The sequence below is a fragment of the Truncatella angustata genome, assembly GCF_020726525.1.
Source record: "Truncatella angustata strain MPI-SDFR-AT-0073 chromosome Unknown BKA67scaffold_8, whole genome shotgun sequence".
NCBI classification, from domain to species: Eukaryota; Fungi; Ascomycota; class Sordariomycetes; order Amphisphaeriales; family Sporocadaceae; genus Truncatella; species Truncatella angustata.
This window is the reverse complement of record NW_025763388.1, coordinates 2,693,947-2,720,730: the sequence shown is the minus strand read 5'-3', so window position 1 is coordinate 2,720,730 and position 26,784 is coordinate 2,693,947. Positions and strand designations below refer to the sequence as shown.

General features: G+C 50.7%; 6 protein-coding genes across 6 annotated transcripts; 2 read left to right on the top strand and 4 right to left on the bottom strand.

Moving 5' to 3' along the window:
- Nucleotides 1–1,339: 1,339 nt before the first annotated feature.
- BKA67DRAFT_539965 (Zn-finger in ubiquitin-hydrolase) lies at nt 1,340–3,529 on the bottom strand (the record flags this gene model as incomplete). The annotated part of the gene is made up of 1 exon (XM_046100711.1): nt 1,340–3,529. The coding sequence occupies one exon, from the start codon at nt 3,527–3,529 to the stop codon at nt 1,340–1,342; it is 2,190 nt and encodes a 729-aa protein (XP_045954660.1).
- Nucleotides 3,530–4,133: 604 nt separating this feature from the next.
- On the bottom strand, nt 4,134–5,336 carry BKA67DRAFT_649773 (polyubiquitin; the record flags this gene model as incomplete). Its single annotated transcript, XM_046106025.1, has 2 exons — nt 4,134–5,041; nt 5,099–5,336. 2 exons carry the CDS (start codon nt 5,334–5,336, stop codon nt 4,134–4,136), a joined length of 1,146 nt encoding a protein of 381 aa, XP_045954659.1.
- A 4,876-nt stretch (nt 5,337–10,212) lies between these two features.
- On the bottom strand, nt 10,213–12,807 carry BKA67DRAFT_523395 (uncharacterized protein; the record flags this gene model as incomplete). Its single annotated transcript, XM_046098465.1, has 3 exons — nt 10,213–10,313; nt 10,368–12,594; nt 12,712–12,807. The coding sequence occupies 3 exons, from the start codon at nt 12,805–12,807 to the stop codon at nt 10,213–10,215; spliced, it is 2,424 nt and encodes an 807-aa protein (XP_045954658.1).
- A 5,809-nt stretch (nt 12,808–18,616) lies between these two features.
- On the top strand, nt 18,617–20,215 carry BKA67DRAFT_594853 (terpenoid cyclases/protein prenyltransferase alpha-alpha toroid; the record flags this gene model as incomplete). The annotated part of the gene is made up of 5 exons (XM_046105097.1): nt 18,617–19,209; nt 19,262–19,389; nt 19,438–19,555; nt 19,635–19,916; nt 19,972–20,215. The coding sequence occupies 5 exons, from the start codon at nt 18,617–18,619 to the stop codon at nt 20,213–20,215; spliced, it is 1,365 nt and encodes a 454-aa protein (XP_045954657.1).
- A 2,363-nt stretch (nt 20,216–22,578) lies between these two features.
- Nucleotides 22,579–23,329, bottom strand: BKA67DRAFT_579658 (uncharacterized protein). Its single transcript, XM_046103782.1, has one exon. It carries the CDS (start codon nt 22,835–22,837, stop codon nt 22,646–22,648), a length of 192 nt encoding a protein of 63 aa, XP_045954656.1. The 5' UTR covers nt 22,838–23,329; the 3' UTR covers nt 22,579–22,645.
- A 1,379-nt stretch (nt 23,330–24,708) lies between these two features.
- On the top strand, nt 24,709–25,778 carry BKA67DRAFT_407884 (uncharacterized protein). The gene is made up of 2 exons (XM_046096729.1): nt 24,709–24,992; nt 25,398–25,778. Exons 1-2 carry the CDS (start codon nt 24,962–24,964, stop codon nt 25,763–25,765), a joined length of 399 nt encoding a protein of 132 aa, XP_045954655.1. The 5' UTR covers nt 24,709–24,961; the 3' UTR covers nt 25,766–25,778.
- Nucleotides 25,779–26,784: the final 1,006 nt, after the last annotated feature.

Here is a 26,784-nt window from a genome sequence, read left to right as displayed (position 1 = left end):
TGCATTGCTGCAGCGCTGCAGCCGGGTTGCATCACCACTCGCATGCACACTGCACAGCTTTGCTGCATAGAGTTTCAATTGTCAAACTATCGTGCGTATATGTCATAGTTATCTCTAGATATGTTGCTGGTTTGCCAGTTTCCTGGCATTGCTCTCACCACGGAGTGTAGCACTTCAATTACTACAATTTATGTTATTGCGAACTCCAAAAACGTGTATGTCTACAACCGCTGGGTGAAGCTGTGGTCGGACGCACTCGACGCGCCTCTGCGATGTCACCATCTTCACGGCAAATTGGTACGATAACCCCACATATGAGCATCTCTCACATGTTTAGGGCCCGCAGGAGCCGCCGCAATTATTGTATTGCAAGGCCTCGTCCGTCCCTACTGTATGACCACGAACACTCATGTGTTGCTCTTGGGCTCCACCTTGCACGACGTCATCCGGCGTCTACGATACGGTCCTACCACCAACGTTCCTCCGAGGATATTCTGGATCGATCGCATATACATTAATCAAGAGGATCTGCGTGAGCGGTCCAGTCAAGCCCGGATCATGGGTGAAATATACAAAGGGTCACATCAAACAGTTGTGTGGCTCGGTCGCGAAGACGAGAAATACGGAAATAGCCTTTGTCATGGCAGAATATGCAAATAAGAGGGACACACCGCAGCCAGAATCCGATCTCATGCCTGAACAAGTGTTTGCCGGTCGCAACACTCTAGCGGCGGAAGGCAGATTGGAGGATTCTATCAAGGAGTTTGGGGTGCTGGCTGTACTCACATCTCGGAATGGTTCGGGCGTGGATGGGTCGTCTATGAGGCAGCCTTACCCTCCAGTGTTCTTTACCAGTGTGACCACTAGACGAAGCCGATAGAGTGGCTCGAAATATGTGACTTCATATGCAGCCTTGTGCCACCACCAATTACATATCACGCAGGAAGTATTCATCATGCCAGGAGAGTCGTTCAAGAGGAAAGAAGGGTCCGACCATGGGAAGTGTTGACCACGCTCTATGACTTCCGAAAATTGTAAGTATCTGACGCTCGCGACTTCATTTATCCTGTAATACGTTACGGTAGGGGGGTCACCATGGTTGCAGTGCATGGCGGCCTGCCCATGGCATTTAACTGGACCTGTACACATAGCCACGGATCCACGGACACCCACCTTTCTGATATACCAGTTAACAGCCATACTTCTGTGTCGAAACGACATGATTTTGCGACTTTCTTGACTTTTAATGGAGACAAGACGGTGGAACTGATTATTAATAAATGTTCCTATGTCATATGACAATCAAAGCTCCCGCATTCGCCCAGAGCCGACATCTCTCTCAAGCCCTGCCCTTCCCTTTGTTCCGCCTACCCTTCTTCTCGGGTACAACAGCACTCCCTTCCTGTAGATCCTCCTGATCAATCTGACCCTCGGCCTCCATCTCCTTCAGCTTCTCCTGCCCGCTGATGAACATGGTCAGATCATGATTCTGGTCCTTGAGGTCTGCATTCTCGAGCTCTAGCCTCTTCATCTGATCGCGTAGTGTCTCGAGCTCCTTGTTGACGTGCTCGATCCGCTTCATCAGACCCTCGCTGACCTTCTTTTCTTCTTGCAGGTTTTTGCCCAAGTTTCGCGCCAGGTCGGTTGATTTTGTGGCACGTACGCGCTCGCGGGTCAGATCTTTTTCGAGAGCGGGCACGGTGTCCTTAGAAACCCTATGCTCCTCCCTCATGGCACGCAGCTCCTCGAGCACCTGAGTGGCTTGAGAGGTGGCCTTTTCTGCTGCGGCCGACGCTTTCATGGCTTTGTCTGCTGCCTCGGACAGCTTCGCCTCAAAGTAAACGCGCTGGCTGTCCAGCTGGCTGGCCAGCAGATGTGTGTACTCAACGCCGATGCTTTCTAGCTTGGCCTTGGGAACGACATCGTCATCCTCGCTGCGTCGGTGGGGGCTATCCTGACGGTGACCCGGAAGTTCTACGACTTTGCCATCTCCCTTGGTCCTAATAAGCCGATGCACCCATGCATCATCCATGTAGTCCCATACGTACTGAGTGTCCAGTTCGAGGGCAAAGGTGTGCGCTGTGTCTTTCCAGTGCTCTTTCGCATGCCCTCCCTTGTACCGACCGCACCCCACGTTGCCACAGATAAGACATATCCATAGGTCGTCGGGCGAATCACATACCGAGCAGAGGTTGGACACGTGAGAGCCAAACGGTGTAGAGAACGGATCTGAAGAGTCGTGCGACGATGATGACGGGCCATGACCCGAACCACTTGCAGCAATTGACATGGCCAATGACGGATTTGTGTGTCGGCATACGGGACATCCTGATCCTTTCCATTTCTGCAAACATGAACAGTGGAATACATGTTGGCAAGGTATAGTCAAAAGGCCCGTAGTATCGTCCATTCGCTCGAGGCAGACGGGACAAGTCGGCAGCTCAGTGAGATTCGGCGTCGGAGGAGGTAATGGTTTAAGGCCAGATGAAGTCGTCGACGGTGTGAAGGGGTCATGGCTGAGATCTGGGAAGCTGTCCTGGGGCCGAGTTGGGGTCTCGAATGTGATAGACTTGATGCAAGCCACGTTGCAAGTTTCTGGCTCGATGTGGTTGAAGACCTTGCCATCGAACTCGTGTCTGAACTGTTGGGCTCGCTTGCTCTCCCGGAACTTCAGCAGTACCAGATATCTGTTCATGCGACCAGTCATGACCATTCTGTAGTGGCTGATCTCATCTCTCCACTTGTCTCCGATAAAGCCTAGAAAATCACTTGCTGAAAGATAGCTGGGTACAGCTGGTATGCAAAGTGTCGTACAGTCCACCTCTCTAAGCTGCTCTTGACTGTTTTGGGGTTCATCATGATGCCCTGCTATGTCCAGCCCCGGCGTCTCATCAGCCTCCTTGTAAAGATGAACGATACCCCAGCCGAGCTCCGTGTTCGTCGTCTTAAACGGCACATATCTTGCCTTTGTAGCTATGCCGGCATCGCTCATAGAAGGCCCAACGGCGGCGGCAGAGGTAGTCGAGTTGGATGCGCCCGCGCCTGCCATGGCTTTGTAGTTTCCTTCTCTTGGCGTACCAATATCCAGGCTCTCGATCCGCAGTTGGTCGAACCGCCAGTCCTTTGTAGCTACCTCGGGTTTGATAGCAGCGTCAGACTTGGGAGGTGGAATGCTCAGAGTTCGTTGGCGGTGCTGTCGCTCACGCAGCAAGACAAAGTTCCTGTCGGCTTCAGCGTTCGCCGGTCGAGGTGTGCCGCAGTCAATGACGCCCTGCTGTAACTGACTATCGGTGCTTGCAATGGGGCTGCTTGTCGGTTTCCTGCTACAGCTTAGGGCCAAGTTGCTCGTGCGGCGGTGGACAGGGAGTCGGTCGAAGACGCTGGCGTTTTTAGACGGGAACCAGATGTTGTCAGCCCTGGTTCCTGGATTGTTTGTTCGGGAAGATCTTTCTGTAGTATTTCCTGTGGATGGATCTGGTGTAGGCGTAGGGTAAAGCTCAAATTTGAGATGGTAGAAATACGAAGGCATCTCTCAAGTTGCTCCATATCATTTGGGCGAGCATCAACGGGACGGGGACGGCGTTTGCAATCGGTTGTGGAGCAGACGTAAGATAGAGTTCGCATCAGGGAGGTAGCAGTAATTCGACTTCTGAAGTGAAGTAGATGCTTCCTACGGAGGACTGCATGTTTCTGGAGATTTCGGCGAGAAGCAGATCTCACAGCCTTGAAAATGGAAAGTTTGACAAATAATTTATAGGTGGGGGGCAATCCGTAGTAACTTAGTTGGTAGATCATCCATCGGGCGCGACAAACAGCCGACCGCCGTGCCAACTGACCTTAGTCGGCAGCTAATGTTCAAGACGAACGAGCTGAAGACAAGGTGGATAAATTATACACACATACACACCGAACGCGGATCACAGTGCAAGATGGTAACAAATGTCACATGACGAATATTATTTCATTCATTGGGTGCACCATTATAACTGGTGGCTAATAGGATATCGTTGAATACCATACCGGTATACACGCTAGGTTCAACGATCAACGCAATGTATCGCCTTTTCCCAAGGCCCCAAAATCAGAAACGCCGTTATCATGAGGGTATGCTCAAATGCGCCAGTGGTCAACATTTACTGGCCACCACGGAGACGTAGCACCAAGTGCAGAGTCGACTCCTTCTGGATGTTGTAGTCGCTCAAAGTACGACCATCCTCCAATTGCTTACCAGCAAAGATAAGACGTTGCTGGTCCGGGGGGATGCCCTCCTTATCCTGGATTTTGCTCTTGACGTTGTCAATCGTGTCCGACGACTCAACCTCCAGGGTGATGGTCTTTCCTGTCAGAGTCTTGACAAAGATTTGCATACCTCCACGAAGGCGCAGGACTAAGTGCAGAGTAGACTCCTTCTGGATGTTGTAATCGGAGAGGGTGCGGCCGTCCTCGAGTTGCTTGCCGGCGAAAATTAGACGTTGCTGATCCGGAGGAATACCCTCCTTATCTTGGATCTTGCTCTTCACATTGTCGATCGTGTCCGAGGACTCGACTTCCAACGTGATGGTTTTTCCGGTGAGGGTCTTGACGAAGATCTGCATACCTCCACGCAGACGGAGGACTAGGTGAAGGGTGGACTCCTTCTGAATGTTGTAATCGGAGAGGGTGCGGCCGTCCTCGAGTTGCTTACCAGCGAAAATCAATCGCTGTTGGTCCGGAGGAATACCCTCCTTATCTTGGATCTTGCTCTTCACGTTGTCGATCGTGTCCGAGGACTCAACTTCCAACGTGATGGTTTTTCCAGTGAGGGTCTTGACGAAGATCTGCATACCTCCACGCAGACGGAGGACAAGGTGAAGGGTGGACTCCTTCTGAATGTTGTAGTCGGACAAGGTTCGGCCATCTTCGAGCTGCTTACCAGCGAAAATCAATCGCTGCTGGTCCGGAGGAATACCCTCCTTGTCCTGAATCTTGGACTTGACGTTGTCGATGGTATCGCTCGACTCCACCTCGAGGGTGATGGTCTTGCCGGTCAGGGTCTTGACGACTGCAGATAATGTTAGCGGGAACACCTGTCAAGTGGCGAAGAGGATGAAAAGCTTACAGATTTGCATACCACCGCGGAGGCGGAGGACGAGGTGGAGAGTTGACTCCTTCTGGATGTTGTAGTCGGAGAGAGTACGGCCATCCTCAAGCTGCTTGCCAGCGAAAATGAGGCGCTGCTGGTCCGGAGGAATGCCCTCCTTGTCCTGAATCTTGGACTTGACGTTGTCGATGGTGTCGGAGGACTCCACCTCGAGGGTGATAGTCTTGCCGGTTAAGGTCTTGACGAAGATCTGCATGGTGACGATTGATGTGGTGTACGATGTAGAAAGATATAGTCGAAATGTCTGAGAGTTGGTGCGATGATTAGATTGGGACACCAAACAATTTGATGGAAGTGTTGGTGAGAAGAGTATTGTACGAGGGAAAAAAGGGTCTGATGGAATGACGCGGTGAAAGAGATGCTTAAGTAGGTCTGAGGGAGGCACACCCAACGCCAAAGCATTGACCTGATGAGCTGAGGCAAACAAGGTAACCAACAAGTCAGTTAACCTTGGAAGGCGCAGTGGACAAGTGAATGGAAGTTGACGGAAGGAGGCGGGGCAGTGCGTCTAGCCAATAACGATAGTGCATGCAATGAAAATAATGGGGCTGACTGTCTCGACTTGCGACTTACGGCGATTCCAGCTGATTGCTCAGCAACCTCAAATTTGCGATCTGGAACAGAATAGAAAGAACCTCTCTAGGGGGGGGGTAACGAAACTTGCAGATCTCAACAGTGAAAACAAGAACATCAAAACTATGGGCTTTGCTATGCAGTGCTGTGCTGATAATGAGGATTATGGTCGAAACATTTACAAGTAGTGAATCACCGCATCACCACACCCACACCCGGACGGAGTGCCTGAGCAAGTGGGTCCCGCCACTCCGGTGAATGACTGGGCATATGACTCCCTAACTTAACTCATTCACATCAACTCCAGCATTGACTCGTCTTCCTACTTACTGTACTGTGATATCCCATCTTGTCCCCATGTTATGCATAACCACTGGCCTTTCGTTTGAAACCCCTCCCGAAACCAATGACTTTGGAGGCTACATATTCCATAGCACCGCAGAGGAAGCCCGCTAGGAATCGACTATTGCCCCCACTCATCTTCCTAGCCGCTGGGGAAAGAGAGAGCTGGAAATGGCAAGGCAATGCTACATGAGGCCAGCAGGTTCGCCGAGAAAAATCATACATACCAATTAGTCAGAAGACCGTAGTCAAGTCGCCGAACTGAAACGTCTTTTTGGTCTTACGCTTATCGCTGAGAACGACGATGAGTAGATCTGACCATGATCAAGTTTTGATGTATCAATATGGTTCTTTGTAAGTGCGGGCTGGTTATCGCATGAGCTGTTGTCTGTTGTCTAAGCTGCCAACTAGAGCAGGGAAGTGGGGTGTGGCCTCACGTCATGTGGTGCAATCACTGATAAGGAACCTGGGGTAGCAGAGTCGGTCAATGTCTAGGGTCTCATCTCAACAATGACAGCGACGTATGTACTCCGTATGTAAATTCTGAGCAAGGGCTTTGTGTAGCAAAGCTTAAGCATTCTTCTATGGCTCTGGCCGTTGAGGTATGTTCAAATATTCTGATAGATCTGTCATAAGATTTGAGCAGTGTCTAAAGCGGTATCTTTTGGGCAAGAGGCAATAGAACAACCCACCCTTGGAAGATCTCATGCGAAACAGAGAGCGTTCGATCTTGTGGCTGCAACAAAATCCAACAAACTTCAAATCCCGCACCAAATGCCAAGGACCGGTATTGATCACAATCTTCGGTCGTGATATTACCTGACTCGAGCACGCAATACAGCGAATTATGTAACTCCCAAGCCTGTGGCACGCCGTACCTGGCAACAACACAGTTTGTCGCGTCCGGAGACGCCAGTGGCGAATCTGCCATCCACGCCCCTCAGGCACTCAACCCGTCCCAGAACCCGGCAGGAACCGAGCAACTTTATTTAGAGCCATTGATCTGCTGATCTTGAACCTCCCTAACAAAGTTTGATATGTCTCTGAAATACAATATCTCGATCTGAGGATGAGTTGTTTTCGATACGCTTCATCACAAGCATCAGTACATGCGGGGACCCTTGCGGACAACTCAATCAATAATGCCTTTTTTTAGCGACGTCATAGCTACTGGCGGTCAAGCTCGCATCCTTGCAAGAAGAGTACATTCGGGGTTGCCAGCCACGGAAGATTACGACTGTAAGAGGCTCGGTTTGTCCGTCGTTCCAGCGCATCGTGAAGACCCGGAACGCAAATGGGGGATGGAACTCAGATTTTATACGTCCTTAAACAACCAAGGGTTATTGAAGCGGTTCGGCTCTCTTGGTTCGACATAGCCACACTCAAGGTGAAGTGTTAATTCAATGCAATTGAGAAACGACCGCACGCTTCTCATAATCATCAATAGCAGCTCCTCTAAAAACGAAATTGAAGTCGTTCGGGCCCACAACTGATTATCAGACAAGTCAAGTAGCCATATATGATTTATCATTTTAGGCGGCTTTTGACATAATTTGATATGATATATGCAAGTACGGATGCAAATCGTTTATTGCTTCGTCCTGGAATGTTGGAATTGCAGTGAAGATTCCAACTTCCCTATTCAAGAAGCTTTGCGAATGCTTCACCGGTGGCAGACGGCCCTGAGCTCAAACCGACCTGCATCGTAGGCGTGCTAGCGCCTTTGGCTTGCCCAACAACTGTTATATCACACTGTTGACGAAGATTGACATTTTGATGCGAATGTTCTATGGCATGTGAAGACAATAAGCAGAGATTGTAGCAACTCAAAGTAACCTCCTGGTCCGCTTTTCCCCTGTCGCTGCTCGGCATTGGTGATATACCTATAGCGGTGTATGCCCCGTGTCAGTATTCCCGCAAGATAAGGGCAAGATAGGCGAGGGGGTTTGCTGGTATAGTTACAACCTCACGAGGCTGGATATCGGCCATGCCAAAACCTTGCGTCCTAGTGCTCATACGCGCGAACCCTTTTTTTAAGCAATGAGCTGCGCTGCGGATTGTGCAACACATCAGCGGGCTTCCCGCTTCTCTCCGTGAGCTCACCGGCGCAGATCAGGCCGACCTAACGTTGAGGACAAATACACGCACAAGACAGTCGTACACACGATCCACTATGGTGGTGTCCTGCGCCCCGACTTGGCCACTCTCCTGCTCTTCTGAGTCTTGGAGCCCGCGGCACTGTAGGCAGTCGAGCCAAGTGTACCCTCCTCCTCCTCCTCCTCCTCCTCCTGCTTGTGCGCCATCCATACTAAACCCCAACAACTACAACCACGGTTACAGAGTATGGACCTACACGATCGGCCTCTGCGACCTCTTCGGCCTTCTACGCCTCCTCCATCGACTCATCAGCTTCGTCCACGGTGTGCGCAGGTACAATGATATGGTAGGGGCAACGGAGACGCGAGCGCGCTCTTTCACGTCAGCCGCTGGGCGACTGTGCTGGGCGTTTTCGGGTGATGTGGTTATTATCACATCATCCGAGATAGAGCGGGCAAGAGGTCAAGGGAACGAAAGAAAGAAAGTAAGAAAGTGAGTGGGCGAAACGTGAGATTCTAATGAACTGTGTGCGGAAAGATGGACTCCGTACCGTGAGAGCTCGCTGGTAAGGAGGGAGAGAGAGAGAGAGAGAGAGAGGTGATACGTGACGGATTGCAAGCGTGTAAGCCGCCCGGTCCGTTTCTAACGCGACTGAAGACTGTGATACAACTATTGGCAGGCTTTTTATTATTATTGTTGTTATTATTATTGAATTTTACTTTTTTTCCCTTCTTCTTTCACATAAGCCTAGTAAACTTGAGCCCCGTATCCAGTCGAAAATATGCCATGCTATCCCAGCTTCGTTACAACCAGAGCGACTTGAAACAACTGTCGCTTGTATGCTACCGTAACTCGGCCGCGAGACGTACCTAATCCTGTTGGGGAGGTAAAGTTACAAGTGACGCGGGCTGGATACAGCAGCTTAGTTCTCATTTCCCCACTCCCTCATGTAAATGGTCAAAAAATTAGTGACTTCCACATTTGGTTCTTTGCGTTCTGCCTGCCGGCAACCGACAGTTCGTCTCACTGCACAGAAAGGGGAAATCCCGCCATGTAGCCAGTAGTGTCAGAAAACAGAGAGGGGACGACCCGTTCCACAGCAAGTACACTTGCATGCAATGGGCGCTTGAACATGGTGGCTGACATTGCATATATTGTAACACTGTCACTCCTGGCTAATCTCACATACGGGCACCGCAGTATTCATGATACCATTGTCGATGTCGATCACAGTATCACAAAATTCTGAGGGGGGGTATACGATTGCAGCATCATGGTCACAAAGGTGTCTGCTGATTTGATGGAACATATTTTCGTATTACTGCTCGCCTGTAACCTGCTTTGTCCTACACAACAGTATTAACAACGAGAGCACCACATCAGCTCTGCCTATCCACCGTCCACATGGGGGTATCTGGGTCGCATTCGTGGCATGTTCTAAGCCATGAGTTTTCCTTTCTCATATTCCATCAGCTATGTAAGCTCAGCGTGAGCGCTGCTGTAGTCAACGCCAATAACAATGCATAATCATCGATGCTCTGTACGATCGTGTTCGTCATGTATGTTGTGTTGTACGGTATTTGCTCATTCCGTAAAACCATACTATCATAAAACATGAATGCCCTGGCTCGGCCATCAGGCACGGGCAAAGACATGCAATAAAAATTTCAAAAGCCAAATGAGCAGGACCAAGTCGCTTTTAATGCGCTCGCAATGCCCTAAATCAAACAATTCCAAGTCATACACTTCGTTGAATGTCTCATAAATAAAGGTCGTAAACATGACGTTAAGGCGTACGTGATTGTCGTAGTCGCATGCGTGAGTTTCTTTTTTTGGAGTGTTGGCGGTGACCAGCCGTGAGAGAGGGTGAGAAGGTAAAGTATCAGGAAAGAAGAGCAGGAAGTAGGTCATGATGTAAAAATCAGATCCTCAAAATAACGCCATCGCTAAATGTCTCAAAACAAATTGAACAAAAGGAAACTGTCCCGATCAGGTACAGGAACAATACTCCAAGAGATTGCTCGCTGCAACAGGCAGAACCTGACAACTATCATAACACTCTAGTTGGCCTTGATGACCAACTTTGACAGGAACTTGTTCGATAATGAGTCGAAATCGTACCTGTCAAACTTGGAAGCGTTACGCGTTCGCAGGTAAGATTCTAATCACAACGTCAGTACTTGCATTATCGCGGTAGTTGATGGTAAAGACTTACCATGCTTGAGAACGTGTTGTCGAACTTCAGTCATGGCCTCGCACACGGCGACATTGTTGTTGAGGAGTTGGCCGTGACGCTGGCTATCCCAGTCGGTAAGGGCGGGCAGCTTTTGCGAGATGGCGTGGAAGAGACCAGTGATGACGCCGACAGGAGTGGTCTCCATATCGCTGCAGAACTTCTCGACGGCAATAGGGTCAGGAACTCTGTAGTGGCAGTCGAATTGCATCTCCTCCCAGACGGCAAGAAGGACGCAGGCCAACATGAAGATTGTGGGCCAGTTCTTGAGACGATCGCCACTGTAGACACTAGAGTAGAGCTGAGACAGCTCTTCAAGAATCTCCTTTTGCAGCTCACGCCACATCTCGGCCATAGCACATTTGATCTGGAAGTTGATCAGAACGGGAGCGACGTACTTTCCGTAGTACTTAGAGTCCTCGTCATCGATTTGACCATCCAACATGTGCTCAGAGCCTTGTTGCTCAATTAGTGTAATGTGCATGGTAAGGTTGTAAGCCAAGACGAGCTTAAGCGCCTTGCGAATGACCGGAAGCTTCTCCTTGACATAGAAACGGTGAGCCGTCTTGAGGATCTCAGTGATGAATGGGGTACCCTCAAAGTGGTCATCAACAAAGGACTCAAATGCGCCATCAATGTGCTTGTCGAGATACTCGGCCAATGCCTCCATGCTGATACCCTTCTCGCCAACGTCAAGCTTCTCGGTCTTGATCTCGAACTCGATAGGCTCTTGGTCAGGTTGGTATGACTCAACCCAGTCAACCCCGAAGCAGCTCTCGTCTGCGACGAAAACTTGGCGAACCATGACGGGCAGGCAGAAGCCATAGCCGTGAGTAATCCACATGAGAGTCTCCGTCTTCTCAAAGCCCTTCACATTGTAGACGGAAACCCCGCGGACAAGGTGGCGCTCATAGTCGGCCTTCCAGTCCTTCATGAAGTAGCCAATATCCTTGATATCGATACGGGTGCAAGGAACCTGCCAGAGACGGGCGTGGGAAGGCTGGCAACCGTTGCAAGGCTCGCCAGTGTCGCAGGTCTTCTTGAGGAACTTGCAGCGCAAACAAGCACGTAGCTTGCGGATTTCGCTGGCCTGCTTACGCTGCTCGGGAAGCAAAGGTCCCTTTCTTCGGCCAACCTTCTTCTCAACAGTACCGTCCTTCTTGCCATTTGATGTTCTCCTGATGGTGTTCTTGGCGGTAGACTTGGCAATCGGGCTCTTTCTTGGGCCCGAATTTCTCCTGACAGTGGGTTGTGTGGGAGAGACGACTCCAGAACCCGACCCGGTGCTTCTACTCGACGAAGGCGACGAAGCTGTAGACTTGATGGGCATTGGCGCAACAGCAGTAGACGAGCTGACTTCCTCGTGGCTGTGTTGATGGTCGCCGTGGAAGCAATTCCTGTGGGCCGTGGGATCCGAGTAACTGTGATCTGAGCCGGGCGAGAATGGCGAGTAGTTGAAGGGAGGAACCTCCTCGAAGCTACTACTGAGGTCGAGAGCTTGGCTACCATCGGAGTGGGAAGCGTCGGAACTCGTTCTTAGGTGGAGTGTCTGGCTCGGGTTGAAGATGGCGGCATTCTGTGCATGTGCATGTGCCTGAGCCTGAACCTGCTGATACTGGTCGTAGTTCTGGTACATGTCGACCTGATTCCAGCCATGGTCGCTAGAGCCCAGAGAAAGCACCTCCAAGTAGGTCCCCGTGGGAGATTGGCTGCCCATGCTTCCGTAACGGGGCAGGCCATCGGCGGGGAACTGCAATGAAGTGCCGAAATCTTGCCAGTTTGCCATCCCCATACCTTCCCAATTTTGCTGCAGGGCCTGCTGGTCATCGATGGGAGACATGGTGCTAAAAGCCTGGGCGGCCATAGGATCCATGGGGCCCTGGGTCGTAGCTGGCAGGTATCCAAGTGCATTGGCCTGGAAGCTGGCCTGGAAGGGATGGAAGGGTATCAATGGCTGCTCCTGGATAAAATGCGAGATATCCTGGCCCGCTGGGAACTGCTGCTGGTGCTGAAGCAGAGTCCAATCGGTTAGCAGAGCGGGCGAGTGAACATGCGCTACGGATGGAAATGTTGGAGATTGCTGTAGCGGACTGGCACTCTGCTGGGTAGGCGAGGGCGAATGCGAATGGGACTGCGAATGCGTGTGCGAGTGCGTATGCGCATGTGAGTGCTGAGAGCCGCTGGGCGAGGAGACAGCAGTGGAGTGCTGCTGGAGCTGGTGCTGCTGGAGCTGCTGCTGGTGTTGGTGCTGGGGCGGGCAAGCAGTCGCGATGTCGACGGGCATAGGCCATGCTCCAGGCGGCGGTCCTCGCGTTGGAGCCATTACCAGAGGATAGGATTGGTATCGGTTTCGGTTAAGGTGGTCGAATGTGGTCAAGTCCAACAGCCCGTCCCCCGCGTGCTGGTCAAATTCGACATTCATTGTGAGCAAAAGGACAGAAAGATCTGTCGACTCGTCTCGCGGATGGTGATGGTATTGTACGGACTCGTCGTCGACACCGCTCTTTCAACGGCGAACGGTGAAGGTTCCCAGGGGTGCGTGCTGGGGAGGTGATGGGGGAGAAAGGGTAGGATCTGGTGTAAGTCTCGAGCCAGATCGAGGATATCGAGGGGACACGGCCATGGAAGTGGGTGAGACTGTGGGTGAAGAATGGCGGTGAAGACGAGCGTTGGCTGCGACGGGACGGGGCTGGACGGCGGCCAATGGCAGCGGATAGCCGCTGTGGGCTTGCAGCGGCGTGTGGGACACGTGCATGGGGGAATGGCCTGACGAGGGCCAATAGAGCCCCGGGACTCACCACAAATAGTGGATATCCCCAGTATGCTACAGTGACAGCCCGCCGCGGAACCCAGCATTGACACTGTCGGGATACATTGCACTCGCTACCACTCACTCCCTTATTCTCTCCTACTTTCACGCGCTTACATAGGTTACTGACTTACTTGCTCCTTACTCGCGTGCACAAACTCGACGGCCGCGTAACTATCTCAACGACATACCAGGCCAGCCTAGACTGGCTTGAGAAACACAGGTAGTTGATGCTCTACTATGCATGGACGGAGTATGCAATTCCATTCCAGCATTCACAACCATCCCCCCCCCCCTGCAAACCTTCGCTGCTGCTGCTGCTGCTGCTTTGGCGGGGTTTCTCACGGAAAGCTCTCCACTATTCACGATTCCTCCCTTGAAATTCAGGGTTCTCCCAGCACAATCCCAGCTCACTCGTACTTTGCACATACTGAGTACCGTAGTGCAGGGGGGCTTTAGAAGCTTCACTTCAATCCCGTGGCATTGTTCTGACTTAACGCTTCGTCTACTCTGCTCAATCTGCTCTACCATGCGGCCATCTGCTGGTTGGCATTTGTTTGAGCCTCTGCTGCTCCTCCAAACCCGTTCACGCTCTCGTCTCCAGCCTTCCTGACAATACCCGTCGCGGCCGAGCTCTACCAAAGGTACGGATCACGATAAGACAATCTGCCGTCATGGCAGTTGCCGTGCTCGTGGAGTCTCACTCCAGCGTCTACCATTTGAGCAATTGTGTCTCACGATAATGCTCAGTCCGCTGCCACTAAACCCAACCGAACTCACAAGACCCAGAATCTAGTGATTAACTACAGGTAGATCTGTATCCTCCGCTTGGCGCAGTCTTCCGGGCTCCACCACGATGCACGGCGCTGGATACATTGGCAGTCAGCCTCCAACACCAGCTTGTACCAGCTAGCACCAGCTCCTCATTCCCCCGATACGATAAGTCCCGTCTCCTTGCTGCATGCCTTCAAACTAGAACTCGACCAGGAGATGGGCCAGGCACTGCAATCCATACAACTTATCCACATGGCATCGCCAACATGATCAGTTGAGACGCGAACCGATGGGGCTTTGCACGCCGTCCGTTTGATCTATATTCTTGACTGTATGATATGATGCCAGGATGCACCACAGTCCATAGTGTATCGTTATCGTGCCATGTCCGAGGTTAGTCAGGTCGGTGCAGCTTCGGCATTCAGTCAGTCCGGAGCTTCGAAGAGCCACCAACACAAGTACCATGCTAGTATCAATCGCTAAACTCTTACTGTACAGCACAACGTACCATTCAACGGCACGCTTTGATCCAGTATGCACGACAAGCTCCATGATTGCAACGACAGAATCTACGAGGAGCCAGTCATTCTTCCTGATCAACCTCCACTGCCTCACCTTTTGCAAGCAAATGCGACGCGGATACACAAGAAACATACATATTCGCCCCCAAGCCTCAGCAACCCTTTTTTCATATGAGACAAGTTCCTGTGTCCCTAACGCTGGTCCAAAAGAGCCTCACTTCAAGTGCCGGTTGATTTTGCTGCCAGGAGCTACGAAAGGTCTTTGCGGCTCCATTACTCGCGCCGCCGAGTCCCATCGGACACTATATGGGGCTACCTTGAGTCTATCTATTTCGACCTTGGCCCTTATGTAGACTATCGTGCTAACTCGCATAGCTGTTCCTCATAACCCAGGCAACGCTCTCATGCGAGGAATCCTTCCGCTTTCACTTCGGTGTTAGTACGCGGTAAGAGCGCAACAACAACAATATTACTGATCTTGATGAATTGATATTGATATATGACGCCACCTTGTCATCTTCCTGGTAACAAACCGCGACACGTTTTCGTTCGCAAAACGTTTCCCCCAGTCCTCATTTGCGCTTTTCTACTGGTACTACCTCGCATGAAGCTGGTCTCTTATACTGCCCAATCCACATCTTAGAAGTGAGCCCCGCGCTTAGAAGTTAGTACTCTAAGCGTTGTATGACCGTCGATCAATCGATCAAGCTCAGATAGCAGTCAACCTTGATCCCAGCGTACAAGTGTCAATTTGACTATGTAGGTCGGAGTAGTCCAAAAGTACTTGGAAAATGAATAATCCTCCGGCACCGAGTGGCTGACTGCGCAATGGCGAACGGAGTAGTAACACCGTTCGAGACCTCGGCTGGTTGAAGCACTCGGAGGCTTTCGTTTGACTGACTGCACACGGGGGACAAGCAGCTTCGACAGGTTTTGACGGTCTAGACCTCAAACGGAAGGGCGAAGCGGGACATGGGCAAGATAGAGAGGTGCGGAATCAAGGAAGCAGAGAATGGGACAGTGCAAAGAGCTGTCAACGGGAAGCACGTCCTTTTGCAGGGAAATAGTTCGAGAAATGTGGTTGGGAAGCGGTTGGGCGACGCACTGTCCGTAATCTGGCAGCTGTGTCTTTTACTTCCCGTAACGCCTTGAAAGGTTATTTCCATATCCTATGGCTAGTAGATTGGTTTAACCTGTTTCCAGCCACGTGAACAGCATGCAAACAGTTGCTATTTCTGACTCTCTGTCTTTCCTTTTTTCGAAAGCTAATTCGACCACATTACGTGGTCTCTGGGATCCTGTTTAATTTGCTGTCAGTCTGCAAGGGAAAAGTCTAGAGTTTGTCACCACTCTTGCAAAGCTGTGTGATTGAACCCACTCTATGTACATGTAGACGTGTTTCTACTCCGTTTCACACGCACGTCTCGTCTGACGGGGTTCGCCGCATAGGCCGCGAAAGCCCCGCGACCCTGATCGGCGGCTTTTGCAGAAATGGCAAGACAGCAAGGCGAATTATTTTGTATATTGCCGGGTCTGGCCGGGCAATTCGGACTTCGAGTATGCAAGCTATGGTCTAGTCCCAGCGCATCGTTCCCACATATTCAAAGCCGGCGACATTTTGTCGTATAAGTGGGCATTGTGGGAATTCTGGCTGCAAGGCACATTACTGTAGAACGAACTTCGGCTATACTATGATTCTACATACAGTAGCTCAGACGAAGCCAAGCCTGAACGGCCAAGCCAAAGCCATTGCTCCATACTTGCTGCAAGAACATTCATGCGTACTGTGAATCGGTTGGTGTCGCCGGCTTTTCTTGTTATTAGGATGATTAAGGAATGACGACATGGATGCGTGTTGCTCATCGCAAGCGCTTCAAGCGACTTCAGAAGCCGGGTGGTGCGGATTCTGGAGGGGGGGTCGGCGCCCAAGATCAGGCACGATCGTGTCGAGATCGTGTGACTGATGCTCTCCCACACACTATCGCACGATCGCAATGAAGTGCCGTCCAACTCACTGCAGGCTGGAACAAAAGAATCAAGCTTGACCCTTGCGTGTCGGGTCGATTGGTCTTCACATGGTGGTGTCGGGCTGGCTCTGGTAGCCCCTGAAGCTATCGACTATCGACATTTCGTCCTGAAGTGTTGGGAATTTGTCTCGCAAAGAGCGCATATGCGTTGCGACGAGCCTTTGAATTTTGGAACAACTCCAGGGAGAGAGGCCCTAGGCTTCACGTGGTGACCTTGTCGTCGAAAAGCAACAGCAAAGAAACACCTGCCGATCGAATCTTGCAGGGTCACATCCTGCCGCGTGGTTTATCACCATTTCGGAAGAAGCAAGTTGTTACAGGACCTTGGTTCGGCAGAATGCATGAAATGACACGCCGGTTGCATGAGGCTGGAATGTTAAACGGTCAACTGCATATACGTTGGAACTAGAACTTTGCCCACCTCTGCCGGTGAGTTTATTGAGGGAAAAAGCAATTCTGGAAGAGCTTCTGATGCGAGGCGCTCCTCGTTGGGTAATTCGGCGGCTTCCTTCCCTTGGCTCACCGCCATGCTGGTATTCTGAGTGATGTGAGCCTCTGTTATGGCTAAGACTGCAATCAACCGAGTTTTAGCTGCCGCGCAACCGATTCGAACGCCGGGATATGTGTTGTAGAGGTGATTAAACTGAAGTTCTGCTTTACGTGCGCGTGGGAGGAATTGTCGATGGTGCCAAGCAGCTGCAGCGGGAAGTTTGAGCACACCTGTTGCGATTGGGCAGCCCTCAAAGGTCATTAAAGGTAATAGCCACAAACAATATCACCACTGCAAGCCTGCTGTCTAGACTTTCGCGATCGTACGGGAAGCGAGATGCACTCTTCATCTTTCTCCGGCCCTGTTCTCTCGGCAAATTTTACTTTGATGCGCACACAGGAGGGAACGATGGGCGTGCTGTGTAGAGCACATGTTTTCCTTTGATGTATTGCGCTCTCGACCTCGCTCCCGCCCGCATTGACGAAACACTGGAGTGGTTGGAGTATCTTCCGTTTGTGCATATTGTTGATACCGCAAGGCTTTGCATGGCGGCAGCTTCAGTCAAGCCCGTTTATATGCCCAGGCCGTCGGCATAATCCAGCCTACACTTATCCAGGGAAGGCGAGTACATGCTGCCCGTCTCAAGCAGTTGTAGGTTGGATTTCTTGAACAGTACCTGGCGCTATGCATACTGATGGCATACCTGACACTATGCTCAAGCCTTGGAATGTTATCTCTTAGGGCCTCTATGTGATACCGCCCTGGGGATCGTCCTACATCGGTTGTAGCCATGGCGTCTATTTCACAATGAATCCATGGATTGGTTTGTGGTAATGTGACACTGGGAATAGTGTCAAAATTGCGAAGGGACTCTTTGCCATGGAAGCGATATAACTGAACGAACGCTAACGGATTGATCACGACCAATATCCAAAATCACGGACGCCGCAGTCGCGATTGAATCCCCACGTTATAATGGTGATGGTGCTGAATGCACGCCCTGTCGTTGTCTTTTGTGGAGGTGAGGCAGATTTTAGCAAGAATTTGGGGCTTTTGCAACATTACCAATAGTAAACCAGCAGTTTTGAAAAGATGACATGATCAACTGGAATAAAGAAAATCGCCCACTAATATGCCGTGCCCAGAACAAAAGGGGAGTTGTAATCTTCGAATTGCTTGACTGAAATCATTGTATTGTCATGAAGCTGGTTATCAAAAGCCTGCTTGCTAGGGCCGGGAAATAGCCGGCTATTTGGGTACCACGAGCTTGTGACAACAACATCATTCTGTAATCCATTGCAAACGTTGTAGCTCAAGCGATCGCGCTTTCAATGTTGGATTAGTTGTCGGGATTGGCATTTTGGATTCCGAGCTTCTTCAGAAACAACGCATCACGATTCTCGCTTCGCTGGTGGAGCTGTCCCGTTTGTAAAGTATTTTCTAGCAGAGGAGGGGATGCGGCGGTCCAACCACATCATAGACTGACCCCATCACCCATGCCACCGACCGTCAAGAGTCTCGCTCACGCGCGCCAGCGAGCGATATTCATCAGAAAATATCCAAGAACAGCAGTAGTTGCACAAACATCAAGATCGACGGACACCAACAGGATGGCCGATGAAGAAGTCATATCGCAGACGGCTGGCAAGCCAGTCACGAGATTGCACATTGATCCCCTTTACACCAGAGAGCCTCCTATCTTGGACGATCTCATCACCGTCACTTCAACCGCGCAGGAAAGTACCATGGATGCATGTTTGCCTCTGCTAAAGGCACAAGATGACAGTATCGAATTCAACATACATGGCGTGCCACGCCTTAATCGCAAAAGGATCATCAACTTTTTACGCCACACCTTGGGACAACTTCCGGCACCATTTGTAATGGCTGATGCCAGCCGACCATGGTCCCTGTACTGGGCTCTAAACGGCATGTCGCTAGTAGGAGAAGACGTCTCGGACCTGCGCGAAGGACTCATTGCCACGGCTCAGCATCTGCAAAACGACAGTGGAGGATTTGCTGGCGGGTTCGGCCAAACGTCACATCTCGCGACTACGTACGCAACGGTCTTGGCTCTAGCTATAGTTGGTGGAGAAGACGCCTATGAAGTCATTGATAGAAGATCAATGTGGAAGTGGCTTTCCTCTTTGAAGCAGCCCGACGGAGGGTTCTCGATGTCGCTTGGAGGCGAAGTTGACGTCCGGTAAGTGCATCAAGTCTCCATGTAATGTGACTCATATCTGAACCACAAGTAGAGGAGCGTACTGCGCGGCTGTCGTTATTTCGTTACTGAATATTCCGCTCGGTTTGTCATCAGATTCTCCGGCAAGAGCTGCCGGGATAGAAGACCTTCTGACTGGCCTGGAAAGCTACGTGCGCAGATGTAGGTAGTACACTGGCCCCTTTGATTGCCATCGCTGAAATCCTCTAGGCCAAACCTACGAAGGTGGTATTTCCGGGAAACCGGACGCCGAAGCGCATGGTGCATATGCGTTCTGCGCTTTAGGCTGTCTTTCCATCCTTGATGCACCACATCGCATCATCCCAAGGTATGCATCATCTTTCTTTCCGTCCACTCAGGGCATGACAACATACTGATTTGTATCTCTAACCCGAATTGTCTCCTAGAGCTCTCGATGCACCACGGCTTATTTCGTGGCTTTCGGCTCGCCAATATGCCCCAGAGGGTGGTTTCTCTGGTCGCACGAACAAGCTTGTCGACGGCTGCTACAGTCACTGGGTAGGAGCTTGCTGGCCCCTCTTGGAAGCCAGCCTTACAGATGGCCCAAAACGCACCGATGGAGCAGACTCTGCTCGCAGTTTCTATGACCGTGAAGGCCTTATTCGCTATATCATGGGCTGTGGCCAAGACCATTCTCCTAGAGGAGGTATGCGAGACAAGCCAGGACGGTAAGTTGCCCCTGATGTCTCTCGTCTGAAATTCGCGCTGAATCGTGTCAAAAAGACGTTCCGATGCATACCATACATGCTACGTACTTAGTGGCCTCTCTTCTGCGCAGCACATTGTCAGCTCGGCCACACCACAAGTTGAGCAGGTGGCAAACGTAGCGTGGTCCGTATTACCCCATCCAGGCGATCAAGTCTTTGACGTAGAAGACCTGATTGAACCTACTGATCCCGTTTATGCAATTCCTCAAAGGAGCCGAGAGCAGATGATGGAATACTTCTTATCGAAGCCAGGATTTTGACCCGCTTAATGGGCCGCATAAGAAGTGACCGCCTCCGACTCGGAGCGAACCAATACGAGAAGGATCAATAAAGGAACTGCTTCATCGCCGGACTATGCGCGGATCAATTTCTAGCTTTAGACCGGTGGCCTGCTTTGCGAGCACATTGTCCAGTCAACAATCATGGCACATTAGGAGAGGTGGCCCCAGACCACGGGCGACAATGCCTACAACTTGAACCATAACAACCTGTTCCCTGACGTTTCACTTTTTTCGCAGAGCGCATTTATGAAATGTAAACATGCATTGCTGGATAAACTTTTGATTAAGAGTGATGAGTGCTGGTGATCTTCATGGTACCCCTATCTTGTCACTGCCGGTCCGTCATTCAAATACCAATATGCATAGCCCCTAGGATTGGTACGAAGACGGGAAGGCCCGGCTCCCCCTCCAAGATGGGCATGCCGAAACTCAGCTGCATGTGGCATTTTCAATACATCAGGGTCCTGGCGGACCCAGTTGCACATTAGACAACGCATCGTGGAGCCGGGCCAACAATAGGTCGGATGGATCCCAGTAAACGGAGAGACGGTTACTCATAGCTAACCTCTTTGGAAGTCTACTACAGCATCATGCGCACAAAGAGTTATGACTGAGACATTGCAAGCCATGCAGTCCTACAGAAGATAGAAAGCAGGCTGGCTCAAGCAGTTCGCCCGATTGCAGTGGAACACTGAACCCAGACTCACGGGGATTCCATGCATTCGCCAATCTGCCCACCTCCACCGCATGCGGCAGGTCTGTGACACCTTCAATCCAAACTTTCTGCAGCAAACTCGAATCCCCAGGTGACGTTGCTCACTACAGCTCAAAGGGTATTCTCCCAGAAGCTCTGTCAGAAACTGCCAGCCAAGATCCCTGGTGGCAATGCTACCTCTAATGTCTTGGGGGAAAGAAACAGCCTCAGATCTAAGACATGCGGCGAGCAATCTAAACCGAATCCCTCTCTGGTAGTTCGGCAACCCCTATGCAACCTTGCCGAGTTGATATATGACAACCGTTCCAATTCATCCTCATGAGAGTTCTTACTGCAGAACGTACATATTATGTACTTTACACAGACAATCTCAACTTTCTGCTTGACAAAGGTGGACCATATGCATACTTTCATGATTGTCCCCACAAATCCCCCCTCCCGGATCATGCTGGGGCCAAATCTCTTGACGTGGCAGTCCGTTCTCTTGGGAGGATCATCAGCTTCCTCTACTGTAGCCTTGAGACGCTGGTGACAGGTTCAGCGGATCTGATGTAAACACGGCGACATAACATCATCTGTTCAAATCGCATCTGCTTGCCAAGATGCAGTGCTGTGGGATCCTGCTGATGCTGTGGACAAGATGATAGTCTCTTTGAGATGAACGCAGCAGTAGCTGCTGTTGACAAACAATAAGAATGTCCGACTTGGCATCGCTGCCCCTAGAGCTTAACAAGAACTAGCTCGATTGTCGGTCTCCTACCACTCGATAGCTGATCCCTGGATGAGGTCGCCAGCTAATAATCACCATCAGCATGGGACTTCGATAAAGGAGGGGGCGGGGTAAGGTAAAGTCAATTCCAATAGACTCGATTGGTTTCGACTGGACCGAGTGACATCAACTCACAGAATCGCTGGAAACGTGACAGGCCGCTCATACGGCTTTTACTTGGTACGCCGTTGTTGCGCTGAGATGCCGTCAACGTGGTATGTGTGTTGTGCGCGGAGCCTGCTAGATGTTCATAATGCACGACATCGCATCGTTGCTCCTTGTGGGGGCGATTTCTGCTGCATATCTCATCATCAGCAGCAAACTAGCGCTCATCAGCCAATGCCGTCCTCCACGAGAGGGCTTGATCATCCCTCCCGTCAGATCCGGCTGAGAAGTTTCCTGGGGCGAAGAAGGTTTCCCGACGAACTGTACGGGACTAATAAGGTCGCGATTTGTACGGGACTAATAAAGGTCGATCCATCTCATGTTTCAATCTCGGTATATATCAGGGATATCGTTGGACAATGACAGAGCCATTGAAGCTCGGGATTGGTCAATCTAAGCTTATGTCGACCTACTGCTTCACATCTTCTAATCTACTAAAGCACCACTCAGAAGCCTTTTATGGCATACATTAGCTAGAGTCATTTCTTTCACTAGGGGGAGGGGCGATGTTCTCTCCAATCCGTTTGCAACGGACACTTCTGTGTCGCGAACTGCAAAACGTCTGATCCCCCTAGCGCGCGTTAGACAATTCCAGAATAATTCTATTTCGGCCGTTCTTAACCACAAGTCCGCTGTATTAGTCGTAGGCGTCGTCGACGCGATCAGCCTCGAATACTTCCGCTTCGGGGTTCTGTTTGCAAATACAGTACTCATATCACGACTGACGTGCTATCAATCAAGCCGGTATTCATCTGCCGTGCTAGGTTAGGCGATCAGTTGCTCTCTCTCGGATCTGTAATCGCCGCCCTTGCGCCACCTCAATCACGACCAAGTACCCAGCTACTCCTCCGCACTCCTCCTGTAAGGTAAGTGTAACTGGCATCACGACCGCTCGTCCTTCCATCGAGCAAATGCATGCTATATCAGTCGTCAACAATTCTGAACTTCCCATATGCAAAACTGAGCGTGTATTATTATTGTTATTATTGTTTCTTATTGATGTCGCGCTATCTGTGGTACTAGTACTAGCTGTCAGGTGGATTGTGGTCGTGTTTGACTCGTACCTAATACTCTTCTGACAGAGTCAGGACCATAGCAGCCAGTCTCGATTTAATATCAAGCGGCAATGCCAACTCATCATTGCATGAGGTGTTAAGCGTCTGGTTTGTCTTCGCCTAGTTGCCTTGCCAGATCTCCTCCATTCAGAGCGGCCGTACAGCTCTAGGCTCTGAATGGCTGCTGCCCGCCCTTGCAGGGTCCCTGGTAGACCTAAAAGACCTAAAGACCTAGAATGAGGTCGACTAGGGATCGGGTCGCCAAGGAAGGCCAGTCAGTGTTCATGCATCTCATTCTTGTTCACCGCACTTCGTGCATCGTCCCGGCTCTAAGCCAGTGACTGGGACTTTTGCCGTTGGTATCCATTCATCCAGTAAGAAAAATAAAAAATTCAATATGGCCGTCTTTTTGCAAGCGCCGTCTTTAATTATCTATTTCCCCTCTACCATGTACTCCAATTCCATGCCTTAGCCGATTTGTAGTCGACCGTCATCGGCCGGCCTCAATTTGATTTGTCCAGTGGCTCCGCTCCTCCCAGTCTCTCAGTCTCCCAGGCTGCTATTTTCGGCCGTTGTGCGAATCGAATCGCTCGTCAATCTCGGCCCACTACGGGAATTCTTCGTCTCTTGTCCAGTAATATTTGCTCGTCAGCATATTCGCTGAGGTCCGGAGCTCGACATCAAGACCAATCTCCATCGTGACGCCGACAGGCACCCTTCTGCACCAGCCATCTAATTCTCTGCCTCTTCAATGCTGTCCCCAGTCACAGTCCTGGGATTTGCCAAGGTAACATGGGTTGATACATACCAAGTACGACGTACATACAGCACCGTGCGTCTACCAGACAGGCATGCTGGTAGTAGTGACAGGTGGGTGATGCATGTACGTGGGGAAGTATAGTCTTTTCTTCTTCTGGTCTCTTCCCTATTCTCGCCGTCCGAATTCAACGTTTCCAGTACAAGAATGTCTACCCCTTCGGTTTTTAATTGCTAGTGCATTAGCGGCTGGCGAAGGCATCTCTTGCGGACGATTCGCTTTCTCTCGTCTCTGGGACCCTAGCCATGGAACCAGGCACATCCTTCCCGGCCCTTCTAGAGAAGGTTGAAGCTGGCGACATGACTGGTGGCCCGGTCGATTGAACACCTCAGGGAGCGTCTTTCTCCTCGCGTTTTGCCCTTCCTTTTCTCCAAATCGTCATCGGTCCCATTGATAGTGCAGATTGGCCGCAGAACTGGTTCCCCAGTGTCCCATAGTTCGCCACTTGACTATGCTTCTTTTTGTACGTACTGCAGCTTTTTCCCTCTCTTGCCCAAGCAGGGCCCCGTTGTCTCCGGTCGGACAGGGGAAGGTAAACACAGAAACGGAGACGCAGTACCGCATTCTGCCAAAAGCATATTTCGAGCTTTTTATCGAAAGATGATCGTCTCTGAGAGTTGCATACCCCATGTGTTTCGGTGGAGTTGCCTAGTCCCCTATGGTTTCTATCAACTGGCAGCGAGACTTGCCAACACATCAAGATGGGGTCGCACTCTGAGAGAGCCGCATCTCAACGTGCGTCTGGCGAACTCGTTGGTACCCTTTCCCGTTGTCATTTCGGTCTTCTCTTCTTTGTTTCCGTCTTTAGATATCCCTGCCCCGCACGAATAACACATTTTTCTGCAATAAAGCACACATGTCTCGCCGTCGATGGACCAGACTTCCCGCACCACAACCTTGAATACGTAGCCGGACCTCCTTCTTCGTCAAACACATCATCACACCTTCGTGTGTTGTAGTACAGGGCATATTCACCGTCTCAGCGCTGCCTGACCGATATTGAATCTCACTGCTTGCTTTCTTTCACCTTTCCCCACGGTTGGGCTTCATTGCATACTTCCAAGGCGCCTCCGGATTTCTACCCGTTGCTGGCTGGACTGTTTATTGCCCTTGTCAACGTCCCGGGGGATTGCCCTTCCTTGGATCTTCTTACCAATTGACCGCATTCCAAGCCATTGGATAGCCATTGGGTATAGCCGACATTATGGCCGGTTTCTACATGCAATACTTGGAGAGTAAGTCAGCTTGTCTACCCTTAGCAAGGATTCTATACTTTTGAATTGCCCTTTGGAAAAAAAAATCTGGTGATATGATAATGTGGGGCCCCACAACGACAGCAGTTCGTCTGACATGTGTCAATCCCTGCATCGTGAATTAGACGTGCAGACTACCATTGCGTTCCTGCGGCTGATGGAGATGCCATGGCCTTTATTTATTTTTTGGGAGCCCCACGTTCCTGGCGTATTGCCTTCTTTTTCCTAGATCGCTAGATCGGGGATCTTTGTGGTTGGGCTCTAATGCATATGTCCGTGGATCTGCTTTCACGTCATCGAGCTTGCACCGCTGGGGGATGCAGCCCTGGAAATTGGTTCAGGTACAGGTTTTTGCCTAGATCAGCTGCTAACGGAAAACTTTCATAGGTCTCTGCAGACGAAGAGGGTGGTGCGACCCTACGTACGAGTGCTTCCGTGATTCCAATGGGTACACGTGCCTGGTTCTCGTCAACGGACGCGAATACCAGACAGATCTTGCATACGAATCGGATGGCCTAGCTCAGGAGAATGCAGCCATGAGGGCCTTCATGGTGTGCAGGAACTTCTCCGTCAATGGTGGAATGCTCGCCCGGAATGGAATTGTGCAGGGTCTCCCGGCCAGCGACACTGGCAAGCACTCTCACTCCAAGAAGTCTCGCCACAGCTCCCACAGCTCGTCCGGTCACAGGAGCCACGGAAGCCATGGGCGGAGCGGACACCACTCGAGCAGCAGCTCGACGGCTTCCTTCGAGTGAGGAGCCTCTCCAATGGGAAGGGCTTCTAAGTGCAAGGCGGCGGCATCCGTATCCTGGACTGCTTCAACCAATGGATAAACACGATGGATAACACAAGAAGGCGCAGATCTTTGAAACGATATAAAAGTGACGAAAGCTTCACAGCTGATCCCCCACCTCCAATTGGCATTTTTACTCCGCGGAATACCCCCCGGTTCCTCTTGAGAGCGAGCATTCTTTGCTTTACTAAAAAGTGGAAGAAGAGAACACAAAATTTGCATAAATCGACGACTTTATGAACGACCTTTTAACGAACAATTGACGAATGAAACGATACGAAACAATTTCTAACGATACGACATTGGCTGGTCTCACATCATTCTGACTTTTGGTGCAAGCTCCTTTATCCATTCTCCTAACAAAAGACTTCAAACCTCCATATTTTCTTTTTCCTCCCTGGCCAAATGGGATCACAGAACCAGGTCGGATGCTTTTCTTCCTATTCCACACGGACTTCAACGGGGGCAACTCTGTCAGGGTCGGACTCTATTTGATTTCTCCAAACATGCACATGGACGTTGGGCACGTGTTGCTCACCAATCGGTACAACACGAAATGGCACATACCTGGCGGCTCATTAGGAGGGCGGCGTTCCCCATGACGATGAGCAGGGTGTTTTTGGTATCTTTCGCCTCGGAAGCTAGACGGAACCATCATTCGGCATTTGCATGGTAAGCCACGGGGGACCACGAGGGGATTCCATATGAGAATCCTTCTTCATGCCAATTCTTTTTTAAATGATTGGAATGAGCTCTTCCAATCACTCCCACTGAGGGAAACTTTTCAAGGAGCTCTTTTACTAGACCGTTGGTTCAAAGGAACAATTCTTTTCTTACGACGACGATGACGAGATACGATGGCATAGCAGGATGGTCATTGCTGTGGATTATCTTGTGGGCTAGGATACTTTCGGGCATCATTCTATTCTGTTACGTGTCAGAGCACACATTCTGGGAGTCTTGATAAAATCTTTTGGAGGA